Here is a 22,837-nt window from a genome sequence, read left to right on the forward strand (position 1 = left end):
ATTGAAACTCCTGCTCACCATCTTTGAGTTGGTTTATGTACTGTATGGCTATGATGACTTGTTAGAACTGTGTCAGACTATATATAAGGACTGTTGTGTCAGAATTGGAGGGAAATCTAGAGTTTGGCTAGCTGAAGCCCCTGTTTACAGGTGGATAACTGAGAGCTAGAAAGGGTATGGCCATATAGCAGTTTATGGTAGAGTCAGGAACAGGATCCAGGACCTCTAATTGCCAGGTTCATACACTTTATATTACTCCAAAGCAGACATCACCAAGACAGAGCACTCTAGTTCATGCAGTTACTCAGAGAAGAATTCCTTTCCTAGGCCCTCACTCTAAATCTATTTAGTCTTCTTTTTATTAAGTTCCAACAAGAGCACTTTAACTGGTTTCTAATTTGTAACATATTAAAAATAAGCAGACAGGAAAATGCAGTTAATAGACTGATAAAAAGGCAGGAAATAAAACACTGCATTAAAAAGACATAAGAATTTTAAAGCATTACAGTCTGGCAATGTTCAATGTAGGGCAAGCAACATTACACAACTCAACATCCCAAGATTATTACTTTAATGTAGTATCATGATGGTTGACGTTCATAACAATGTCCTTGGATCACCAAGAAAGGGTCAGAATATTTCACTTAAGAAAGTAGGAACTTATATAAAGCACTTTTTTTAAAAAAGCATTATACCAATACAAATTTTTTAAAATTATAGTTAGGTAAATCTTCAGCTATCTGGAAAACTCAATCAAACAAAATAACACAGCAGCTGGGATGTTCAAGGAAGTGACATTTCAACTGTGTGAAGATAGGCACATTCTACATTAATAAATAAGTCTGGTGTGAGTTTGCCTAGTATCTGCAGAGAAGAGGAATAAATAGCAAAGCCATGATCTCATCTTCTGTTTACACTTCAATTCCCAAAGTTAGTGATTAATTGTCCTTGTGTTTTGTTGCCAGGGCAAATTGTTTTTCTTTAAAACTCCCACTTATTTTAAATAAATAAACCATTAGTTTCAAAACAGAAGTGTCAAATGTCAAGATACTTCTGACATACTAAGCTAATGAACAAAACAATGAATTCATTAGAGGCTACTAGATAGGCAGTCTTTGAGAATTTTCCTTTAATGACTTTGAAAGGCACCAGAAATCATTCTTGGTAAAAGATTTTCTCAAGTATCTTGGCTAAAATATTAGTCCAGAAGTTTCAAACACAAATACAAGCTTAAAAGAATGGAGTTAGGCGTAAGACAATAGAGTGAGTAGTGGGTAGGTCAAGTATTCATAGTCAAATAAATATACCCACCAGCTAACATATTGAGTTTCTCAAATCAAACTGTCAAAAAATCTGCTTTAGGCAACCAGTTTAGGATCTCTGCTACGGTCTCTGAATTTGCACAGGGCCTCTGGCTCTTCCAGAGTAAGGATTTCTTTTAGCAAATAGGCAATTCTTTTGCATCTAAGTCTTAACAAAGCATGCACACATGCACAGAGATACACAAACATGCACACTTTCTGATGATTCTAATCAATAGTTTCTGTATTCTTAAGACTGCCTATTAAATATAGTTCTGATTACATGACTTCCTTGTTTAAAAGTTTTCAATGTTTTCTAGTTACAGCATTAATGACATTCAAGGCCAACCATAATCTACTTTCCACATATCCTTCCAAGTACATTTCCTCCTACAATCCCCACAGACTCCCTGGCTTCTTTCTCATTGTTCTCATTGTTCTTAGAATGGGTCTTGCACTTTTAGTTCTTGTAAACAAATATTTATTGGGTAGCTTCTATGTGCCAGGTCTTGTTCCATGCACTGAGGACACATCTGTAAAGAAAAGAAAGCCCTGTTCTCCTATAGTTTATGTTCTAATGGGTATCTTTCATCTCCTTCTGAGTGTACTTGTGCTTCTATTAAAGCACTTGTCACACTGTATAATAGCTCTGTCTGTGTCTGTTCTCCTAGATCTCAACACTGCTGTCCTGTGCACAGCACTGTGTCTTACTCATCTCTCATCAGCCGCATCTCATGCTTTGTTCAGTGGCAGGCAGGCATTGATGCTCAGTGAATGACTTATATTGTGCATGAAGTTTCTTTGCTTTGGAAATGTGGTTAAGTTCCTATTGTATGTGGAATCCATCTGCAAGTTTAACTAACTTTTAAAAATTTTGTGGCACGTTCCTGTTGCACATAGAATCTATCTGCCAGGTTAACTAACTTTTAAAAATTTCAACATTGAATTACTTTTAATAAACTAACCAATTGGTTGTCAATAGGAAGGATAATTGTCAAGCTACTTCTGATGGAACTGAATAAAATGAATGAATGGTCAGATGACCACATTACCTTAACCTGTAACATGTCCTTCCTCAAATTCCAGAATCCCTAGTCCCCTTTCTTTGAGTTTCCCAGGCTGTCTGGTCTACTCATAGGCAGTCCCTTCCTCTTTCTTTCTAAAGATCAGGAGAGAAGTTAAAATGGGAAGCTGCTCATCTTGTTCCCTTTCTCTTTGACCTCAAAGGTAGAAACTGAAGACCAGGTGCTGGCAACCTTCTGTGGCAGGGAGACCACAGACACGGAGCAGACCCCTGGCCAGGAGGTGATCCTCTCCCCTGGTTCCTTTATGTCCGTCACTTTCCGGTCAGATTTCTCCAATGAGGAGCGATTCACAGGCTTTGATGCCCACTACGTGGCTGTGGGTAAGTTGGAGAACCGGGTGGTTCATCCCCAGGTCTCCCTGTCTGTCTAAAGGTGAAGCTGCCTGTGCCCTCTCCTTTACAATGAGCACCTGTATACCCTCCACATAAACTCTACCATTAATGTCTTACTGCATCTGCTTTCTCACATATCTATCCATCCTCTGTCCATTCAGCAATTCATATTTTTGATGTGTTTCAAAGCACATTGCAGACATTCCTTCCTAAATACTTCAGCATGCATATCATTTTGCTAGAGTTCAATATTTGTTCAAAGTTTTTTCTTTTAGCATAAAATTTACATATGATGAAATGCACAAATCTTAAGTATACATTTGTTGAATTTTGAAAAATCTATATTTATGTGTAACCCAAACACCTAACAAGACAGTACACTTTACCATCATCCCAGAAAATTCCTTCATGCTCCTGCCTGGTCAATTCCTGCTCCCACCTACCTCAGAAGAAACAACTGTTCTGATTTTTTTTCTGCCATACATTGGTTTTTGCCTCTTATAAAACTTCATTGAAATAAACACACAGAGAATACATTCTGGGAGTGAGGATTCTTTAACTCAGCATAATGTTTTTGAGATTCATTCATGTGTTGCATGCATCAGTCATTTGTTCCTTTTACTGGAAGAGTAATTTTCCATTGTATTAATATGAATATACTACAATTTGTTTATCCATTCTCCCACTGATGGCCACCAGGGCTTTACCCATTTTTTTTGCTCTCATTAATAAAATTTCTATGAACTTTCTTGTATAAGTCTTTTTGTGAACATATGTTTTCATTTCCACTGGGTAAATATACAGGAGTAGAATTGCTGCTTCATAGAATAGTTATATGTTTATTTTTATAAGAAATTGCCAGATCTTTTTGAAAGCAATTGCACCATTTTATATCTGTCCATCAATGTATGAGAGTTCTGGCTGCCCCACACCCTCACCAACAATAGATGTTGTCAATTTTTAAATTTTTAACCACTCCAGTTGGTATGTAGTGATACCTCATTATGGTTTAAATTGCATTCCCCTGATGACTAGCAATATTGAACATCTTTTTATGTGTTTGTTGGCCATTCACATACCCCTTTTGGAGAAATGCGTAGGACAAGACTTGACCCGCATTAGCGGCTTAGAAAGAAAGAAAGAGGCAGCATAGAGTGGGCATTAAAAGCACAAGCTCTGTAGCCAGCCCACCTGGATTTGAATCCGGGGTCTGCCACTTACTACCTGTGTGACTTTGAGTAAGCAAATAAAGCCTTTATGTCTCCATTTCATCACCTGTAGAATGAGAATAGTAGTGGAATATGTAGTCATAAATGTGGAATGCTTCCTAAGGTTGTTGCCTGGCACACAATTATCACAACTGTTAAAGGATAGTGGTCCCACCAGGAGTCAGGTTGCCTGGGTTTGAACCTGGCTCTCTGTGATCTTGGGTAAGTTGCCTAACCTCTCTGAGCTCCAGTTTCCTCATTTGTAAAATGAAGATAATAGCTACCTCTAGCCTTGATGTAAAGATTAAATAAGAGAATGCATGAACTTCCCAATACAGTAGCGCATACTAAATGCTCTATAAATGTTAGCTGCCATATTCATCACAGCATACACATTGACGGAAATGCTCTTCCTACCCTTCAGATGTGGACGAGTGCAAGGAGAGGGAGGACGAGGAGCTGTCCTGCGACCACTACTGCCACAACTACATTGGTGGCTACTACTGCTCCTGCCGCTTTGGCTACATCCTCCACACAGACAACAGGACCTGCCGAGGTAGGGCCTACGGATGATTCTGTACCTTACCATTCGATGCTACATCCTGAGGAAGACTACATGAAGCTCATAGAAAAGGCAGATACCCCGTAGGAACAATTAAAAATGAAGTCAGAGATGTGCCTCAAATACCACATGGATGAAGATGCTGAAATGCCCACCCAGCCTGGAAAGCCCGGAAGCCTGAGCTCAGGCTCTCCAAGGACTGCGTGAGGGATGCCCTGGACTACCAGGCCTTCCTTATTCCTGGGCAGCATTTCTGCTCTATAGGTCCTGTCTCCCTTCCTCGTGTAAAAGTTAGGGGGAAACCTGGGTTTCCCAGTCCTTTCTCTCTGAGCCATGAACAATGCCTGCCCCAGCAGTTCCTTTCTCTTTTCTCTTCCATGGCCCTAAATTCCTGTACTTGGAGAGACCTCAGCCCAAAGGAAAGAAAAGGGAGGAGAGAGGAAAAGACAGACCCAGCAGGAAAACTTCCCATTCCTTCTATCTTTCATCTACATAGCCACTGTGCTTTAGTCTCAGGCTGGGGGAGGGGTGGAAAAATGGAAGGATTCAGCCACTTTCTAGGAGGAGCTCTTGGACTAGTGGGGCGACAGCCATGTGAGCAAACGTGAAGTGTAGTAAGCGCAACATTTACTACGTCCGTGTAATGGAAACATGGACATGGCACTGTCAGACCTGAGGAGGCCTGGAGAAGTGGGCAGAGATGACAGATGAAAGAATAAGGAGAAGGAGGGCATTCCGGGCAGAGAGAATGCTTCTGTGAACATCGAGAGGTGTGATAGAACTTGGAACGTTTGGGGAACTGCCAGTAGATGAGTGTGAGTAGGGGCTGCGCTGAGCTCTCACTCGGAAGCTGAGGGAAAGAGCACTGGAGGGGGGCAAAGCTGGGGACAAGAGTGGCTTTTCCTCCTTCAAAAACTGCTATTTGCTTCCGAGTAAAACTCCATATAACCCATCAGTATAAAGCAATAGTAAAGCAAAGAATAGGCACACCCCGGAAGTTTCTTGAAGAGGGTTGTGTTTTCTATTGCTTTTATTCAGTTAAGTTTTTCTTGAATATTTACCATGTGCTGAGTACAGTGGGGACTAAGGGTAGAGCAAGTTTTCTCAGTCATTCTTTTCATGTTCACCCCTGCCTCCAGGAACCTTTTCAAACACTATTTTTCTAATAACTCCCCTCCCCCATGAAATTCTAACACTACCGATATACTGTATATTTGTTTGTGTACTCTCTGTGTATTAGGCATAGAAAAGTAAGACCTCCCCCACCATAAACCAATTTTACCCCCCTTGGGGGTGAGATCACCCCATGAGGACACTTGGGGTAGAAAACAAAAACAGATGGGGACTCAGGGAATGTCAATTTAGCCTTGTTCTGCAGGTCATAGCTGTGAAACTTTGTTAGTCTTGCCTCCTGTTCTGGGCCACAGTTTTCTCTTTTGCATATGAGCAGAAGGAACAAGGCCCTAGAAAGATTGGCGTCCCAGATCTAGGATAGCTCCACCAAGAGTAAAGGTTCAGTGGCAAATAAAGGTCCCTCAGCAGCACTAAGTCATGTCTAGGATCCCAGGACACTGGATTCCTGGTTGCAGTAACACAGTGGGAGCAAAGCGGAATCCCTGAGCTCATGGAACCTACGTCATGTGGGGGAAAGAAAATCAACAGATGAATATACAACGTAATGTCAGGGAGTTGTTAAAAGAAAAGCTTCAGCCAAATTAAATTTGACAATTTAATTAAGCAAAGAACAATTTGCAAAGTGGGCAGCCCCCTAACCTAGAATAGGCTCAAAGTGACTCTGGGGGCCGCCACATGGCCAGATAATGTTTATGGACGGAAAAAGGAAAGTGGCCTACAAAAAAATGGAAGTGAGGTGCAGAAACAGCCGGATTGGTTATAGCTCAGTGTTTGGCTTGTTTGATTGTAGTTTAAATAGTTGGCCGCCTGTGATTGGCTGAAACTCAGTGACCAGTGCAAGAGTAGGTTATAGTCTGCTTACACATCCAGGTAGGTTACAGTTCACTATGGACAGAGAAACCTTTAGGCCGAATTTAAAATATACAATGAGGCAGCTTTAGGCTAAACTTAGTTTAACAGAGTGGACAGCACCATGAAGAAAAGCAAAGCAAGGCAGGGGCTAGAAAGAGAGTGTGTGAGGGGCCTCTAGGAGATGAGGGATCGAGGTGGCTGTGTACAGACGTCTGAGTGAAGTTCTGGGTGGAGGGGAGAACAGGACCAAAGAGGTTAAGACATCCCCCTGACTCCTCTATCTCAAAACCTTCCCATCCCAGCATCCCAGACTCCTCTTGCCCCAGTCAATACCAGATGAGAAGGGCTAACACACAGGGTGAACAGCCCTGGACAGAATTGAGTCTTGACTCTGCAAATTACTAGGTGTATGACTTTGGATAAGTCATTTCCCTTCATTAAGCTTCAGTTTCCTTATCTATAAAATGGGGGTGCTGATTCCTTCCCTGCCTACCGCATGAGACCACTGGGGAAATCATACAGTAACAGATAAGCAAGGGGCCACTGTGGCCATGCTTGCAGTGTGCCATTTCTCCGCTATGTTTCCAACAGTGGAGTGCAGTGACAACCTCTTTACCCAGAGGACGGGGGTGATCACCAGCCCTGACTTCCCAAACCCTTACCCCAAGAGCTCCGAATGCTTCTACACCATCGAGCTGGAGGAGGGTTTCATGGTCAGCCTGCAGTTTGAGGACATTTTCGACATTGAGGACCATCCTGAGGTGCCCTGCCCCTATGACTACATCAAGGTGAGCCTGCAATGGACATTTGTCCTGAGGATGCTGGAAAATCTTGGCTAATTGGAAAAACTGATATTCTGGGCCCTTCATCTTCTCCTAGGATAGGTGGCCAAGCAGCTAGTTTCCCAAAAAGTCATTATTTAAAATAACATTTACCATATTAATCAGATCCAGTCTAGGAATCTTCTCTGATCCAAAACTAGCTCCCTGGCCACTAGGGTGATTTGAGGAAGAGAATCCAGGGCCTCGGAGGGGCCCCACGCTTGGTTCAATGTCCTGCCATCACCATCTTGAAATTCCTAATACATATTGAACAAGAGGACCCATATTTTCATTTTGCACTGGACTTCACAAATTATGGTGCTGGTCCTGCTTGGGGGAAGAGGCTACGTGAAAGGCAAATAAAGAGTGAGGAGAATGCCATAGGCCAATAACTGCTCAATGTGTGGTCACTCCAATAGTACAGGTGAGATGTGAAGGCAGCCTGAATTTGAGCCACGGCTGGGATAGTGGGGGAGATACTTTTGAGATATACAGGAAGTGAAATCAGCAATTCTTAGAGAGTGATTAGACGAAACATCCAAGTGGAACTGAATATTAGGGTCTGATCCCAGGAGAGACACTGAGCTGGGGATAAAGATGGGTGCCCTTGAGCGTATAAGCCATGCATCTATCTATACACTTGATAGCACCCAGCTAGAAGCTGCACTCGAGTCCCTCCCTGCTGTCCCCTCCCAACAGAGCTAAGAGATGGTCCCTTGCATCAAATTCCTCTCACACTGCAAATTACCCTGACTTCCACTTCTGCTGCTGCCAGCAGGAGAAAACTGTGCTTTAAAGGGCTCATGTGATGGGTTAAGCCCACCCAGATGATCCACCTGTCTTTAGGTCAGCCAATGAATAACTTCAATACATCTGCAAATCCTTTTTGCCGAAGAATGTGATATAATCACAAAGTAACACCGGGGTGAAGGTTGAGGGGACTGTCTTAGAATTCTGCCTGCCCCACATAGTGTCCCAGGAGATACACATGAGAACCTCACCTAAGCACGTGACCTCTTGGGGCTGCATTTTTTCCCCCTTTGCACAATGAGGGGGACCAGTTGGAGATGTCATCCAGGATTGCAGAAGTCACCAAATGATGATTAAGGAGTCCTGGTTCCCAAAGATGGAAGGAAAAGGGGCGAAAGACATAGAAGGGATCCAGGACTTTGTGTGTGGGGAGGGATCTGGATCAGCTAATAGCACTATTGCCATCTCTCCTCCACTGCTGCCATCCCAGTCGAAACCTCATTGCCTCTCTCCTGCTCAACTGCAAAGCTTCCCAGCTGCTTTTCTTGTTTCCACCCTTGCCCTACACAATCTATTCCCCTGAAGCATCTTGGGCTATCGTCATAAAATCTAGATTAAAGTAAGATTTTACTTGGAATTAAACCTAAATTCCTGTACACAATGAGGCCCTCACCTGTCTTCTGGCCTCATGCCATGGCGCTTGCCCTGTCCCGGCCACCCTGGCCTCCTGCCTGTTCTTAACACTTGCCTAGCTCTTTCCTGATTTGGCCTTGGCCTTTACATGTGCTGTTTTCTCTACCTGGAAAGTCCTGTTCGCTCATCTTCAAACAGGCTCCTACTCATCCTACATGCCTCAGATCCAATGTCACCCCCTCAGAAAGGCCTTCCTTGGTCACCTGTTTGAAGTTATTATCTATTATATCACTGTCTATTATATAAAAGATGAATTCTGTATATTACATATATTTTACTATTAATAGATAAGTTATAAACATGTAGCATATATTTCTATTATATATGTATATCATCCTGATTATTTTTGTTATCCTTATGAGAGCCTATAATTCTTTTGTTCATTATTTATTGTTAGTCTTCCCCAACTAGACTACAGGCCCTTTGAGAGCAGAGACCTTGTCTATTTTGTGCGCCAGACAGGGCTCTGCCCTTCTCTGAGCCACAATATGTTCATCTTTAAGCAGAGGATTATTAACCTGCCTTGTTTACTTTGAGGACCACTGTAAATTATAAATGAGATAGTAGAGATGAAATCATTTGGTGATAGGTAAGGCCCACTAAAAACGTACAAGAATACCATGGGTTCACATAGAGGCTTCCAGAAAACCCTAGAGTGTAGTGTGGAGGTGTTGCCTGCAGCGGCCACCCAGGTGCTCAGTGTGACCCTCTCTATCTCTATCTCGCCTCTCACAGATTAAGGCCGGTCCAAACGTTCTGGGGCCCTTCTGTGGAGAGAAAGCCCCAGAACCCATCAATACCCAGAGCCACAGAGTCCAGATCATGTTCCGCAGCGACAACTCCGGCGAGAACCGGGGCTGGCGGCTCTTCTACAGGGCGACAGGTAAGCTCTCCCTCCCAGGCCACACTGAGCCGCTGTGCTCAGCCCACCGGAGGCAGGGGCTGAAAGAGGAGAGGAATACCTCCTGAGACCTAGTGGGACTCCCAGCTGAGTAGCGTGGGACCAAGGTGCTTTCCTGACTCGGTTTTCCATCTATAACATAGGGGCAAGGGCAGCAATAATGTTGGGTAGACCAGACTGGCTTCTCTAAACCTGAGGCTGGAATTTGGATGTGGACTAAAGCTCAGAACATTTCATTATGGTGCTTTGCCTTCTTGTGGGACTCATTCTCCAATCTCTCGAAGCAGCCAGTCCTGGCCCAGACCCTGACAGAGCCATTTGACCCATAGTAACTGATTTGAAATAACTCAAGGAAGAAGAGAGTGAACATCAGAGACAAAAGACCCAGCTGGGCATGACTAACCCAGGTCACAGAGGGAGCCCCTGGCCTGGCCTGCATGGTCACCTGCAGTGCCCCATGGGGGAGAGGAGTGGAGAGAGGATATTAACAAAAGAGAGTTTGTCCAGGAAACAGTGTCAGAGATAGGCCCAGGCCTGGGGATCCTGTCAGATTTAGCCTTTTGAAGAGAGGTCTTAGAGACATGTGATCACAGTCTTTCTAATGATTTGAAGAAGGGTCTCAGAAAGAAAGAGCGATTGGGGTCCTCTTGGGTGGCCCAACAGGGCAAATTATGTGAAGTAAAAATTACAAGGGCACACATTTCAGCTGAAAAGGAAAGCATTGTTCACTCAAGTAGCAGAGTCGGCGTATGGAAGGTGCAGGTTAGGGAGGTCCCGAGCTCCCTGTCACTGTTTGGTACCTACTATGGAGGAAATTGGAAAGAAGCATCATCAGACAAGGGTTGCATTCAACGACATTTAATATTCCTTTCAACCCCAAGTTTTAATGAAACCATCTGGCCAACCACCAAGTTAGAAAGTGACTTGCTCACAGATCCAGAGTGAGTCTCTTGCAAGGCCTAGAAGGTCCAGGCCTCCAGTACCCCGTCCTGTGGTTTTCCCACCTCCATCAGGCCTTGCGTTCTAGGGCTGGCCTTTTACTGCCAGACTTCTGATTTTCTCACCTGCTGTTCTTTTATCCACTCCCCAACAGGAAATGAGTGCCCAGACCTACAACCTCCTCTCAATGGGAAAATCGAGCCCTTACAAGCCAACTATTCCTTCAAAGACCAAGTGCTCATCAGCTGTGACACAGGCTACAAAGTGCTGAAGGTGCGGGGCTCTGCCTGGGGAGGGGCAGCAACCAGGCCAGAGAAACTCTCCAACCCCCTGGGGGCAGATGGGCTGCCAGAGCTTGTCATAGTCCCAGCACAATATTTCCTAACTGGCCCATAAACCTCCTAAATGCTCCAGAAATTCCAAAGCATATGTCCCAGGCTGTCTCTCACACTTCTGGAAGTGGGACAGAAGTTTTTTGTTATTGTTCTTAATCAGAGCAGGGACTGATTTGAATTTTTTAAAAATATGGATCCTTTCAGCTCTATAATCAAGGCTGACAGTGGTAACAAAGTTCATCAGGCTTACAGGGTGGGGTGAGTGGCAGGAAGTCGAGCTTTGAAACGTGGCAGACAGGCACTCCTCATTCCCCCACTCTCTGAAATGGTGGTTCTGCTAGGAATCATCTGGCTAGCGTTAAATCAAAAGTCACCTCCCAGGTCTCATTTGAGATCGACTAAAGCAGAACCTCTGGGGCTGGGACTGCTGGTTGGGTTTCTTTTGTTCACCAGGAGAGTCTAACATGCAGCCAAGCTGGAGGACCACTGCTCTCAAGGAATGGTTCTCAAGAGGAGTCCCTGGACTAGCAGCCTCACATCACCTGGGAACTTGTTAGTAATCCAAGTTCTTGGGTAGGGCCAGACCCACTGACTCAGAAACTCTGGGGATAGGACCCAGCAGCCTGTGTTTTAATAAGCCCTCCAGGTGATGCTGACCACTTGCCCTACTTTGAGAACCACTGCTCTGAAAAAGGAGTCAAGGCTACAGATTTCCTTTCAGAGACAATTGCCCAAACTCCTTGCACATAGCCCTTGCCTCTCTCCAGAGTAGGAACAGGGACTATGAACTCAGCATCTATCTCTCCCATATCCTTAAGCCTTCTCTTGGAGGCCCTCGGTAGAAAATCTCAGGCAAGGACAGCCAGGTTTGGAGTTTGAGTTGGTTTTGTTAGGAAGCAGACATGGATCCCACCCCCACCTCCTTCTTTCCACTCCCTTCTTCCTGTTTCTCCCCAGGATAATGTGGAGATGGACACATTCCAGATTGAGTGTCTGAAGGATGGGACATGGAGCAACAGGATCCCCACCTGTAAAAGTAAGAAAACCTAACAGGGTGATGATGAGAACAATGAGCTCCCCTACACTGGTGGGATCCGGGCAGAAACCATGAAAGGGCACGAGCTTGGCAGGAGCTCTCTAAGGGGCAGGAGTTCAACAGACATGCGAGGGTTGGAAAAAAAGAGTATCAATGCCCCCTTCAGCAATAAGACTTTAGGATCCCAAAAGAAACTTCATATGAACCCCCATTTATCTTCTAAATACTAATTTTACTTCAGTCCGCAGACAGGTTGCCAAGCTAGCTAAAGGAATAGCATGTCTCCAGGTTCACAACTAGCTCTGGCAATCACTAATTCAGGAAACTAGTCTGTCACTGGTGCCCAGAGTTTCATGACCTTGCTGGTCTCCACGTGGCCATCAGCCGTGTCCACTAGGTCTTCTGGGGCAGCTCATGATTTGGTGCTGTGGGGGCTGAGGGGGGCTGTCGGGGATGTGGGGTCGGCACAGTGGGCCTGTGTGAAGCAGAGGTTATGGCTCTTCCCCGGCTCTTGGGACCCAGAGTCTCTGCCCCTAACCCATTCTGTGACCGTGGACAAGATCCTTCGCCTCAACTGTAAAATAAAGAGCTTAGACTAGCTTTGACAGCCTAGAATGTATGCCAGTGGCTCTAAAACAAAGTAGTCCATATAAATCATCTATTGACCTTTGTAAAATACAAGTTTCCAACCACTACCCCTCACTCCCCACCCAGGTGATTTCAAGCAAGACTTATAAGGATCACAATTTTAGAAACTTACCTATGACAACAGTGATGAGCAGAGGCACAGGGACAGAGTCAGGAAAGTAAGGAAGGAAAGGGGGGATGGAGGATTTACTTTAGAATGGAGAGATGAGAAGTCAAGAATTAGGGTTCATCCCACCCACCTTCACTTCATGATCTTTCCTGTAAACAGGAGCACTGTCTTCTTCCCTGTCTCCTAAATGGCCCCATCCAGTAGGCAGACAAATCCACTGGGGGACACTCTCAGGAGGTGGGGCTCCCTAAAGATGAATCCCAGGCAAAACTTTGAAGCAGAAAGTGCTTGTTCTTAGTTTTTCTTTTTCATATGATGATGCGGCTGGAGTTAAAAGAGGGAAAAGAGGGGCATTTTATGGCTTCAGCAAAAGTTTGAACCAGCCTTTACTGGATGCCTGCACAGAGTTCTACAGGGGATTCAGTGGAAAGACAAGGTCCAGACAAGGAGGAACTCACATGCTGGCAGGCACAGCCACCACCTCCTCCAGCACTGGCTTGAGGGGCAGTGCTGTGACGGCGGTCTACAAAGCACTTTGCAGGACAAGGCAGGGGTCATTTTGAAGGAGGAGGTAAAGGAGGATATGGGGAGCTCAGGACAGAATCTGGGTTTGGAGTCAGGAAGTTCTAGATTCAAATGCAGACTCTATTATTTGAGTATCTGTAACCAATTTACTCAGACTCTTTTGGCCTCGGCTTCCTGTCCTCGAGATTGTTCTGGAGACTAACTGGTCAATGTGCATACCCACACCTGAGGAGTGCCAGGAGTATGGGCAGGCTCAGTTGAAGCTTATCTCCCACTCCCAGCCCCAACCTAATCCTCTCACTAGGAAGAGATTTGGTTTCTCTCATTCCTGCTTTTAGAAAATAGGAAATGTTATTAACAATGTTTTCCCTGATTAATAATTTTCCCTGACTTGTTAATATACAACAGAATACCCTGTCATTTTGTGCTAATGAAAAGGGGAATTTTTTTCTCCCTAATATGACCCTATTCTCCCCCAGTAGGCTGTATAAAGACTATGAGAATTCCCATTCAGACATCCCTGGCATCTTTGCTCACTCAGCAGGTATTTATTGAGCATCTCTCTGTTCCAGACATTGTGCTAGGTCCTAGGGAAGATGCAAAGACAAGACTGGAACATTGAGAGTCCTCAGGGACTGTGTGTTAAAGGACTGGGATCAGATGAGAGAAAAGGAATTGGGAGTTATGGGTTGTTGTCCTGGCCCTGCCTCTGCCTTGCTGTGGTGACCCTGGACATGTCCTGCTCTACTCTGAATGCTGTCTGTCCAATGAGGGTTTGGATCAAATGAACACAAAGCTCCCCCCAGGGACAAAATTTTATAACCCTCATGAACCAGGATGTGTGACTATGCAAATTCTCAGAATGGTACAAACTCCACAAACCCAAACTATTCTTCATACTGGCTGTTACCTAAACTATGCATTCTTAATCAATTCTGGTGGAGTGATTTCTGTATTTCCTGCATAAACTGGTTCTGCTTTGCTTGCTAATTTCTTTCTCTCTCTCTCTCTTCCTCTCTGCTTCCTTCCTCTGTATCTCTCTATCCTTCTTTGATCTTCACCATGGTGGCAGAAAGCGAAATCGATTTGGAGAGCGAACTCAAGTCAGAGCAAGTGACAGAGTGAATGACGGGACCCCACACAGTGCAGACATCCAAGAATGGATCACTCACGAGACCCCTGGGTCCCAGAGCTGCTCCACCCCTCCCCACCTGCCAACGCTCCATTGCCCATTTCAGTGTGGATTAGAACGGGCTCTGAACAAGGCAACACGGTCTCAGCAGTTGAAGCTGCTGCATGTGTGAGAACACAGATTCTCCACTTGAGGGTTTGCCCATCATTCAAACATTACTCCAGAAAATAATGAAAAAAATGGGGAATTTTTTTTTATCACCTCTAAGTGGATTGTACTCTTCTCAAAGGAAAAATGCCTTCGGTCCTAGAGACACAAGATCTAATAGACATGTGACTTTAGGCTGACGAGGTCAAAGTGGGCCCTGGTTTCTAATCCATTACATAATTCAAGTTTCAGTGGGCCAGAATGCCTGTGACTTTATGACTTTAAAATTGTTACCTGTTGCTACTTTCTTAATAACCATGAGTAGGTAAAACAAATGATAACTCATATAATGTGAATGTCTGAGAATCTGGACATTTTCTCATTCACAAAAGTATCCCTTCTACCCCTACCTAACATAAGGCTGAAATTCCATCATTCGAGGTTCTTTCCCTCTGGGGCTTACAAGTTCTGTGTTTCTTAAAATTCACTCATTAAAAATTTTAAAAAGATAGGCATCACACTTGAAAGCAGTGGTCCTCAGCTCTGGTGCCATGGACATCACTGGGTCCTGAACAGTGACAGAGAAAGGGCTATGGAGTCTCTGCTTCAGCCTGAATGCCATCTGGATACACATGTCAGAGAAATCCTGCACTGAATTGTGACTGCCCAATCTATTTGGTGATTAAAAGGCCACTTAATGAGGGCAGAATTCTGAGAAGTGTGGAGACAGGTGTTGTGCTAGGTTAGAGGTGCCACTGAGAGAGGAGATGGGGTGGCTATAATGACAAGCATCAGTTGAATAACTATCTTGAAGCCCACAAAGTATTAGCAGATATCATACTTGATGTGATAGAGAAAATCATAATTTAAGAGTAATATTTGATACATACCCAAATAATTGCAATACCGGGCACCATAAGATACATGCCATCAGAGATACGTGAATAAAAGTTCCAGAACAAGGAAGCAGCCTTGCCAGAAGAATTAGAAAGGCTTTCAAAAAGAAATAGTATTTGATGATGGCCTCGTGGGTGGGCAGAGCATGGACACAGGGTACCTGGGAAGCAAGGATGGCACATGCAAGGCCTGAGCGTGGGAGGCGGCCAGGGAGAGTGGCACACTGAAGGGGCTGGTGATACTGGAGCGCGGGTGCACGGAGGGAAGGGAAGAAGCCACAGCCCCATCCCTGGGGCCTGAGTGCCAGGGTGAGCTGCCTGCACATAGCTCTCTAGGAAGCCCCTGCATATGGCAAAGCATGCTCAGGGCTGTAGGTCAAGAAAGGTGTGTCTGAAGGAAAATGAATGGCAGCGGGAGATGACAGTGGGGATGGGGTGTGGGGTGGTACAGCCCACCCCAGAGAACAATGAGAATGGGAGGCCAAGGGAATGGGAAAGGGAAGGGGTGATTCCAGGATGGGGAAGTGGCCAGAGAGAGCTTTAGAGAAAAGGATGAAACTCTTCCTAAAGCAAAGAGGATAGACCAGCTGAGGAAGCAGGTCTTATGGGTGCTGGCTGTGCACAGCTGCACAAGACCCCTCGTGAAGACAATTTGCCTCCAGGCCCCAGAGAGACATGGCTTTTTGCCTGGCACCATAGACCAGGGAAGAAGGGGCACCCTTCCCCGTTCACTATACCCAAGCTGACGTGATCCTATATTTCCTGCTGTTTATCCCCACCTTTATCTGGCTGTAAGACCAGCTATATCAGTGGGCAAAGTCACTTCTCTGGAGTGATGTGAAAGCAGGCCCTCCACCTCAAAAACACCTCCCTGCCAGTGCCAGCCACACACCAGGCTCTCAGTAGCCTGACCGTGTAAGGTCACCCTGGAATTCCTCCACTTGGACCTAGGTCGTTAGGTCTTGAGGATACTGTAGGAAAAATGAACTTCCCGATGAAAGTAATACCAATATCTAGGCACCAGTCAATGGCATTTCCTAAAAGAGGAGAAAAATAGCTGCTTTGAGTCTCCCTAGGAAAATAAATTTAAAACTGTCCATAGTTTTAAATAAAAAATATTATTGCCTCTTATTATCATTCTGTTGACCTTCACACACTCACCTCACAAAGTAAAAGAATGTCTCTACTTTGGAGCAATCAAAACAAATAAGGATTATTTGTGTAAGGGGACTAGAGGCCACGACAAAAGCAGTTTTCTTGGCTTTTGCCTTTCTTGGGGCTAAGAGGTATCTACATTTACTCCCTTCCTTCATCCCTTTCCTGAAGGGACTTGGAATTATCTATATTTTAAGTGAGATAACCCTGTAGTCAATTAAAGAAATGAATTTGGAGTCCTAAAGTTAAAATCGCAATGTCTGAATAGCACTCAGGGTTAAACAGCTGTTTCCCAAGGTGGGCAGGTAAAATTCAAGAGGGGGTGGATTTGGGATTTCTTCCAGGGCTTTGGAAATACTCAGAGCTGATGTCCACTATTAGCCAGCTAATATCTAGGACAGGCCGTTTAATTGGAAAACAGATCCTTAAGAACTATTAGTTCCATTTACTAAAGCAGCATGAATTTCACGGTCAGACCTAGTTCTCATTCTGACAAAAACTCGCTGTGAGACGTTAGACTAGTTGAGTCTCCTCTCTTGGCTCACCTGTGAAATAAAGAGGATATTCTAGATCGCCTACCTCAGGTTCCTTTCCAGCTGTGACATCCTGTGATTCCTGGATGATTCCTTGACTCTGGCATAGACTCATGCCTAAGACTAGGATTTCCTTAGAAATAAGCATCATCCTCTAAAGGAGGCTCCTGAAAAGACATGGACAAACTGGGTCCTCCGTCTCTCGTGTGGCCATGAAAGGATGCCCTGAAGCTCAGGTGACCATGCTGGACTCCATCAGTGCTGGCAACCCCCCCTCGGGCCCCCTCTGAGGGGCAGGCACCTCTGGCCATGTCCTGTACTGGGACTACAGCCAGCCCCAGTGTCCAGCCACCAACAATTGGAGAAAATGGGCAGAAATTGGAGAAAAGAGTCTTCACAGAGTAAAAGCTGGCCCACCATGACCCCATTTCCTGCCTTGTGTGGTCAAGCAAGCTGCCCGGAGAGAGCCGGCAGGGTGGGGCTGTGCACTCATGCAGGAACTGGGTCTTTTGTTTGGTTGGTTTTGGTTTTTTATGCTAACTCCAATGTGAGCACATTAACTGATCTTACTCAGCCTATGGTTGGGACTGAAAGAATGGAAGATTTTTTGGTTCAAGTCAGCCAGATTTTTCTCACTGGGCCAAGGGCTTCATGCTTGGGCAGAAGAGGCACAGAGGATTGCACAATAGAACTGGAAGTCAAAGAAAGGGACCGTGGTGGGTAAAAGACTAGGGTCTGCTTAAGTCTCAGCAGAACTGCCCCTTCCCTGAAACTGACACCAGGCCAGGTGAGTTGATCACACAGTAGTATATAACGGATGGGAGAGACCCCAAAAGCAGGGCCACTGGTAGCTGCACAGGTTGCACACTGCATAATTCCAGGTGCACCATTCAGATAGACTATAGCATTGCTCTCTGAAATACTGTGAAGTGCACAACCTGCATATTTGCATGAGTCAGACCTATTAGATGGCCCTAGGAAGAAGAGCAAAATGTAGCTGAGGGGTCTCACTTCTTCTCTATCAGTTGTAGACTGTGGAGCCCCAGCAGAACTGGAACATGGGCTGGTCACCTTCTCCACAAGGAACAATCTCACCACATACAAATCTGACATCAGATACTTCTGCCAGCAGCCCTATTACAAGATGCTCCACAATATCACAGGTAAGCCCTTCGTGCTAAACCATCCCACGTCCACCTCCTACTCCCTGGGCCTCAGGATTAGGCTGGGGCTGAGACAGCTCTGAAAGGAATACCTTGTTTGGGTGTGTGAAGCCTTATAATGCCATCTCACACATCATCCCCTCTGATTCTTACTGCCCAGGAGCTCCCATTATTGTGTCCATTTAGAAATGCAGAAACTGAGACTCAGGACCAAAACTCGGGCTTTTTTTCTTTTAACTTTAAATCTAGCACTGATGCTATGAACGAACATAGATCTTGGTGGTGGGAGGATAAAGGGGTCATACGTTGACACAACTAAGAGAAGAAATGAGAACCTATAAGAAGCTTGAGATCTCCCAAGATAAATTCCTTCATGTTGCCTGGGGCTGAGCTGGGGTTTCCAAAAAATGGCCAGTATTGCTGCTTCAGCCAGTCTCTGCCTTGGCTCCTCCGGCTGAGTGTACCACCTGACCAGACCAGACCCATTCAGCGAGAAGGAGTCCTTCCTTCACGGCCCTGTCCCCCTGACATGCACAGGGGTCCAGGTGGGGTGGGGAGGTGAGGAGAAGATCTGTCTCCCTCGCTAGGTAGCCCAGCACATCCCTGATCAAGGCTGAAGCACAGCCGCAGCTGTCCCCTCCAGGCCTCATCCACATCACCTGGCAGGGAGACCTCTGGCTGCCCCAGGGGCTGAGCAGCTGTGCACAGGCCAAAGGGTGAAGGACCAGTGATGGCCAGTCCATTGGCCACAGTGGAGGTGTGGGAGGCATGGGGAGAAGAAGCACTTGGAGATGTGCCTCCCTCCCTGCCTGTGGCAGCCCTTGCTCACCCTTGCACACCCACAGTCCCCAACAGAAAAGGAGCTCTCAGGAGGCAGAGAGGCCATCAGCTCTGCCTCCGTGGCATGCAAGCACTAAGAAATTCTCCTAATTTCTCTAAGCCACCAAGTCCTCACTTTTCAAAGAGGGAATACTGATACACCTCGCAGAGACTCAAGTGAGGTGGTGGACACGAATGTGGCTTATTAAAGAGTTTGCCAAGTGGAGAAGGGAGAGAAGGGCATGTGCACCACAGAGAACAGGGTAAGCCCAGGTCTGTGTGACTAACAAAGGGAAAGAGCCTGCCAGAGTCTGGGCAGCTTCAGGCAGGGAGGGGAGCAGCTCTCAGACAGGCAGGAGTCAGATTGCACAGAACCTTGGACACCATCCTGGGGAGTGTGGTGTTTATTTTTGAGGACAGCAGGAAGCCATTGGCAATTTTAAGGGACATGGTCAGATTCCCATTTTAGAAAGATCCTTTGGGTTGCAGAGAGGACAGGCTCCGAGAATGGTATCAGAGAGACCATTGGGAAGACTTTTGCAATGATCCATATTAAAGGAATTAAAAATCTAGATCTATTTCCCAAATACTATAAATCAACCATTTTCTCTCTCATCTTCTACCTTTTTTTACTCACCCAGGTATATATTCCTGTTCTGCCCAAGGGGTCTGGATGAACAAAGTCCTGGGAAGAAGCCTGCCTACCTGTCTTCCAGGTACCTCACTCTGGTCTCCTCACCCTCTACCCCAAGGTCTCCCATCTGAGGCCCTAGGCCCCAGGTGCTCTGGTTGTTAATACGGAGATGGGGGGTGGGGAGGCTGATGCTTTGATTGTTTTTTAAGAGATGTCTTCAGAAGGTTAAAGGTCAGGGAAGACCAGCTTCACACCTTTTCTAACCAAGCAGGCTTTATGGTCCTCCCGCTTTATCCTGCCAAGCGCTCTTCTGTCTCCTCTGTCCAGTTCTGTGCCCTTCCCATCAGGTTTTTCATCCAACACAGCTTGTGTGTACACCTGCTATTGTGCCAGGGAAATCAAGAAAGTGGGCACCCTGTTCTCCAGCACTCACCATGCTATCAAATAACAAATAACTGTAGGACAGAGTAAGAAGTTCTTCCAAAGAGCAATGTGTTCAAGTCTCTGAATGCTGCTTTCCCCATGGTTTACCCACTGACCCCACTTTAAAATGGAAAGAAAGTTCTGTGGTAACAGGAAGTGTCACTATACCTATAGATTTTGGGGATATTTGCTTTGGTATGAATGATTTGCATTGCAATAACAGTATATACATACTCAAATAGACTTAGAAAATTATAGCCCCAAAATGCACACTGTAGGGTTAAACAAATAATCCACAAAACATTAAGTTTAATATTCACAACAGAGTAATTTATACTTTTAAAAAAAACAAAAACAGCAGTAATTAAATGATACAAGTCAAGACAGCACTGAGGAATGCTGAAAAATAAAATGTTTGTCCTAATTGCATCTGCATGTTTGCACAAACAGCAGGAGCTTTGCAATATACTTAGGCATTGGGTGGCATTTGTATGTCACTGAATTAGAGTCTTGGGTAAACTGAGGTAGTGTATTATGTTAATGGTACATTTCAGTAATCGTCCATATTCACTCAGTGGGCTTCTACATATTAGACACTGAAATGGAAAGGCTATGGGGTCATCTACCATTAATCCTCAAGAAGTGAAGACCATGTTAGCATTTGAGAGTCAGTTTTTGGCCATTGTAAGTGCTATGGGATCCCAGAGAAGAAAGAAGTAACTGTGCCTGGTTGTCTAGGAGTGCAGGGGTGAGAACTGGCTAGGAAGACCTCACATAAGAGTCTTTATGCCTAAGAAGGAACTTGTGAGAGGGTAGAAGAAGGGAAAGGCCATCCCACTCACATTGGCTGATCCCACTCTGCTCAGTTGGGCTGGCCCAGGAGCACACCCACGGACTCCAGGCAGGGAAGCCTCATAGAGGAGGGCAATGGTGGAGTTGTGGCAAACTTCAGGATCAAATCCCCGTTTTGCTAAGAGACTATGTGAGCCAAAGAAAACTAGGAGTGGAAACTGTTCTGGGAAGCCATGTTGCAACCTTGGGAAGGGGAAGATGCGCTGAGCTGGGAGTCAGGGGCCTGGATTCTAGTTCTGGTGCTGCTGTTTCCTAACTATGATCTTTGTAAGGAATCACACCTCTGTAGGGAGGGGATTCCATACCTCAAAAGTGAGGGGGCAGGACCGGGAGACCTAGGACATCCCATGACTCTTAATGGTCATCATTCTCTATGTTTGTACAAACCATCTTGTGTACAAAGAGTCAAAAAATATTTTTAACTCTCAGTGCTTGGGAGAACCATATTGTATCATTGGACCAGGCCGGAAATTTCTAGGTTGTCTCCTCTTAAAACACTGAGATTGAACCAGGATGCATGCCAGAATAGAGAAAGTAATTTCATTTAGGATTACAAAGCCTACCCTTCCAGAGTGCCTGTTAATCAAGTATTATTTGCCCTCTTATTTTACAAATGAGAAAACTATGGAATGGTGTAGTGATTTGTCCAAGGCTACCCCCAGGGAGTTAGGGGAAGAGCTGGAAGGTGAACCTAAGAATTTTGATGTCATCATAAGCAATGCTTAGCTATTCTTTGACTCTGGTCATTTTCCACACCATGCTCATGAACCCAGGATCCTAGAGCAGCAGATCTTTGTTTCAAGGGCCCTCCCTCACTACCCACTGTCTTCTAGAGCCCAAATCTTGCTTCAGCACAGCCAAAGCTAACATTTCAAGAAAACTCCTTTGTCCCAGGAAAGACTGGGTAGGGAATGGAACAGCCCATAAGAATGACCCCATTTCAATGGGCTCTCCAAAGGGCATGTTGTATCATTTAGCCTCTTGAAAGGACAGGAGTACATCAAGGAGAAAAATAGATTTTAGTGGAGATATGAAACTAGAGTCAGGAGAAATGGGTCCCACTTCTGGCTCTACCACTAACAACTTTGAATAAGTCACTTGCCTTCCCTGAACTTCCATTTTTCCATCTGCAAATTAGCTATTCTCCAGGGTCTCTTTGGCTCTGATCTCCTGTGACCTGGCATGTGCCATCAGCACCTTGGTTGAGGAAAGGCATCGATCAGCGCTGGCTTTGTTGTGACCATGGACTGAGCCACAGACATGTCCCTCACCAGATGAAGGCCTTGCAGCACTAAATGAGTTGTTATGTAGGGCCAGTCACAGCTCTGCCTTGAGATGTCACCTTGTAGGCTGCTGCTTGTAATTGGGAGGCTGGCCTTCAACTTTGAAAGGCCAGGCCACAGAGGTTACAAAAGCCAATTTACATCTGGCCTGGGGTGAATGACAGGTTGCCCCAGGATCACACAAGAAGCATTTGGTATCAGCAAGAAGAGCATCTGAAAAACATTAGGTTGCCGAAACTGCCCTCTCAAAGTTACCAAGAAAACGCGAATGCTTCATGGTCTCTAAAGGATTGCTGAAAGGGTCCAGGCTAAGGAGCGTAGCCTGGCCATTTGCAACCGGGAGGAGGCCCACATCCACACCAGGCTTACGTCCCAGTCCCAAGCACCCTGCCTGGGAAGGACCCATGTGAGCTTGTTCTTAGCCAGCAGGGGGCTGGTACTGAAGACCCTCTGCTCATGGGCCAGAGGCCTTTGGCTGCAGGAAGCTGGTGGTGCATGTGCATGCTCGGGGTGCAACTCAGTGGAATGAAGTTTGCTCAGACCTTTCTTCTTCCCCTAAGGTACTACAG

General features: G+C 45.5%; 1 protein-coding gene across 5 annotated transcripts in view; it reads left to right on the forward strand.

Moving 5' to 3' along the window:
* The window catches only part of MASP1 (MBL associated serine protease 1), a 66,688-nt gene that overhangs the window by 26,854 nt on the left and 16,997 nt on the right, over nucleotides 1-22,837 (forward strand). For 4 of the 5 annotated variants that reach the window (XM_069475210.1, XM_069475211.1, XM_069475213.1 and 1 more), the window contains 8 exons: nucleotides 2,529-2,706; nucleotides 4,351-4,482; nucleotides 7,066-7,262; nucleotides 9,474-9,621; nucleotides 10,733-10,851; nucleotides 11,871-11,949; nucleotides 18,120-18,257; nucleotides 19,718-19,792. In XM_069475210.1, coding sequence (XP_069331311.1) covers nucleotides 2,529-2,706; nucleotides 4,351-4,482; nucleotides 7,066-7,262; nucleotides 9,474-9,621; nucleotides 10,733-10,851; nucleotides 11,871-11,949; nucleotides 18,120-18,257; nucleotides 19,718-19,792 — 1,066 coding nt within the window. Of the gene's footprint in view, nucleotides 1-2,528; nucleotides 2,707-4,350; nucleotides 4,483-7,065; nucleotides 7,263-9,473; nucleotides 9,622-10,732; nucleotides 10,852-11,870; nucleotides 11,950-14,303; nucleotides 16,466-18,119; nucleotides 18,258-19,717; nucleotides 19,793-22,837 lie in introns of those variants that run through there. The other variant, XM_069475214.1, reaches the window with a different exon arrangement.

The sequence above is a fragment of the Eulemur rufifrons genome, chromosome 7 (assembly GCF_041146395.1).
Source record: "Eulemur rufifrons isolate Redbay chromosome 7, OSU_ERuf_1, whole genome shotgun sequence".
Classification (NCBI taxonomy): Eukaryota; Metazoa; Chordata; class Mammalia; order Primates; family Lemuridae; genus Eulemur; species Eulemur rufifrons.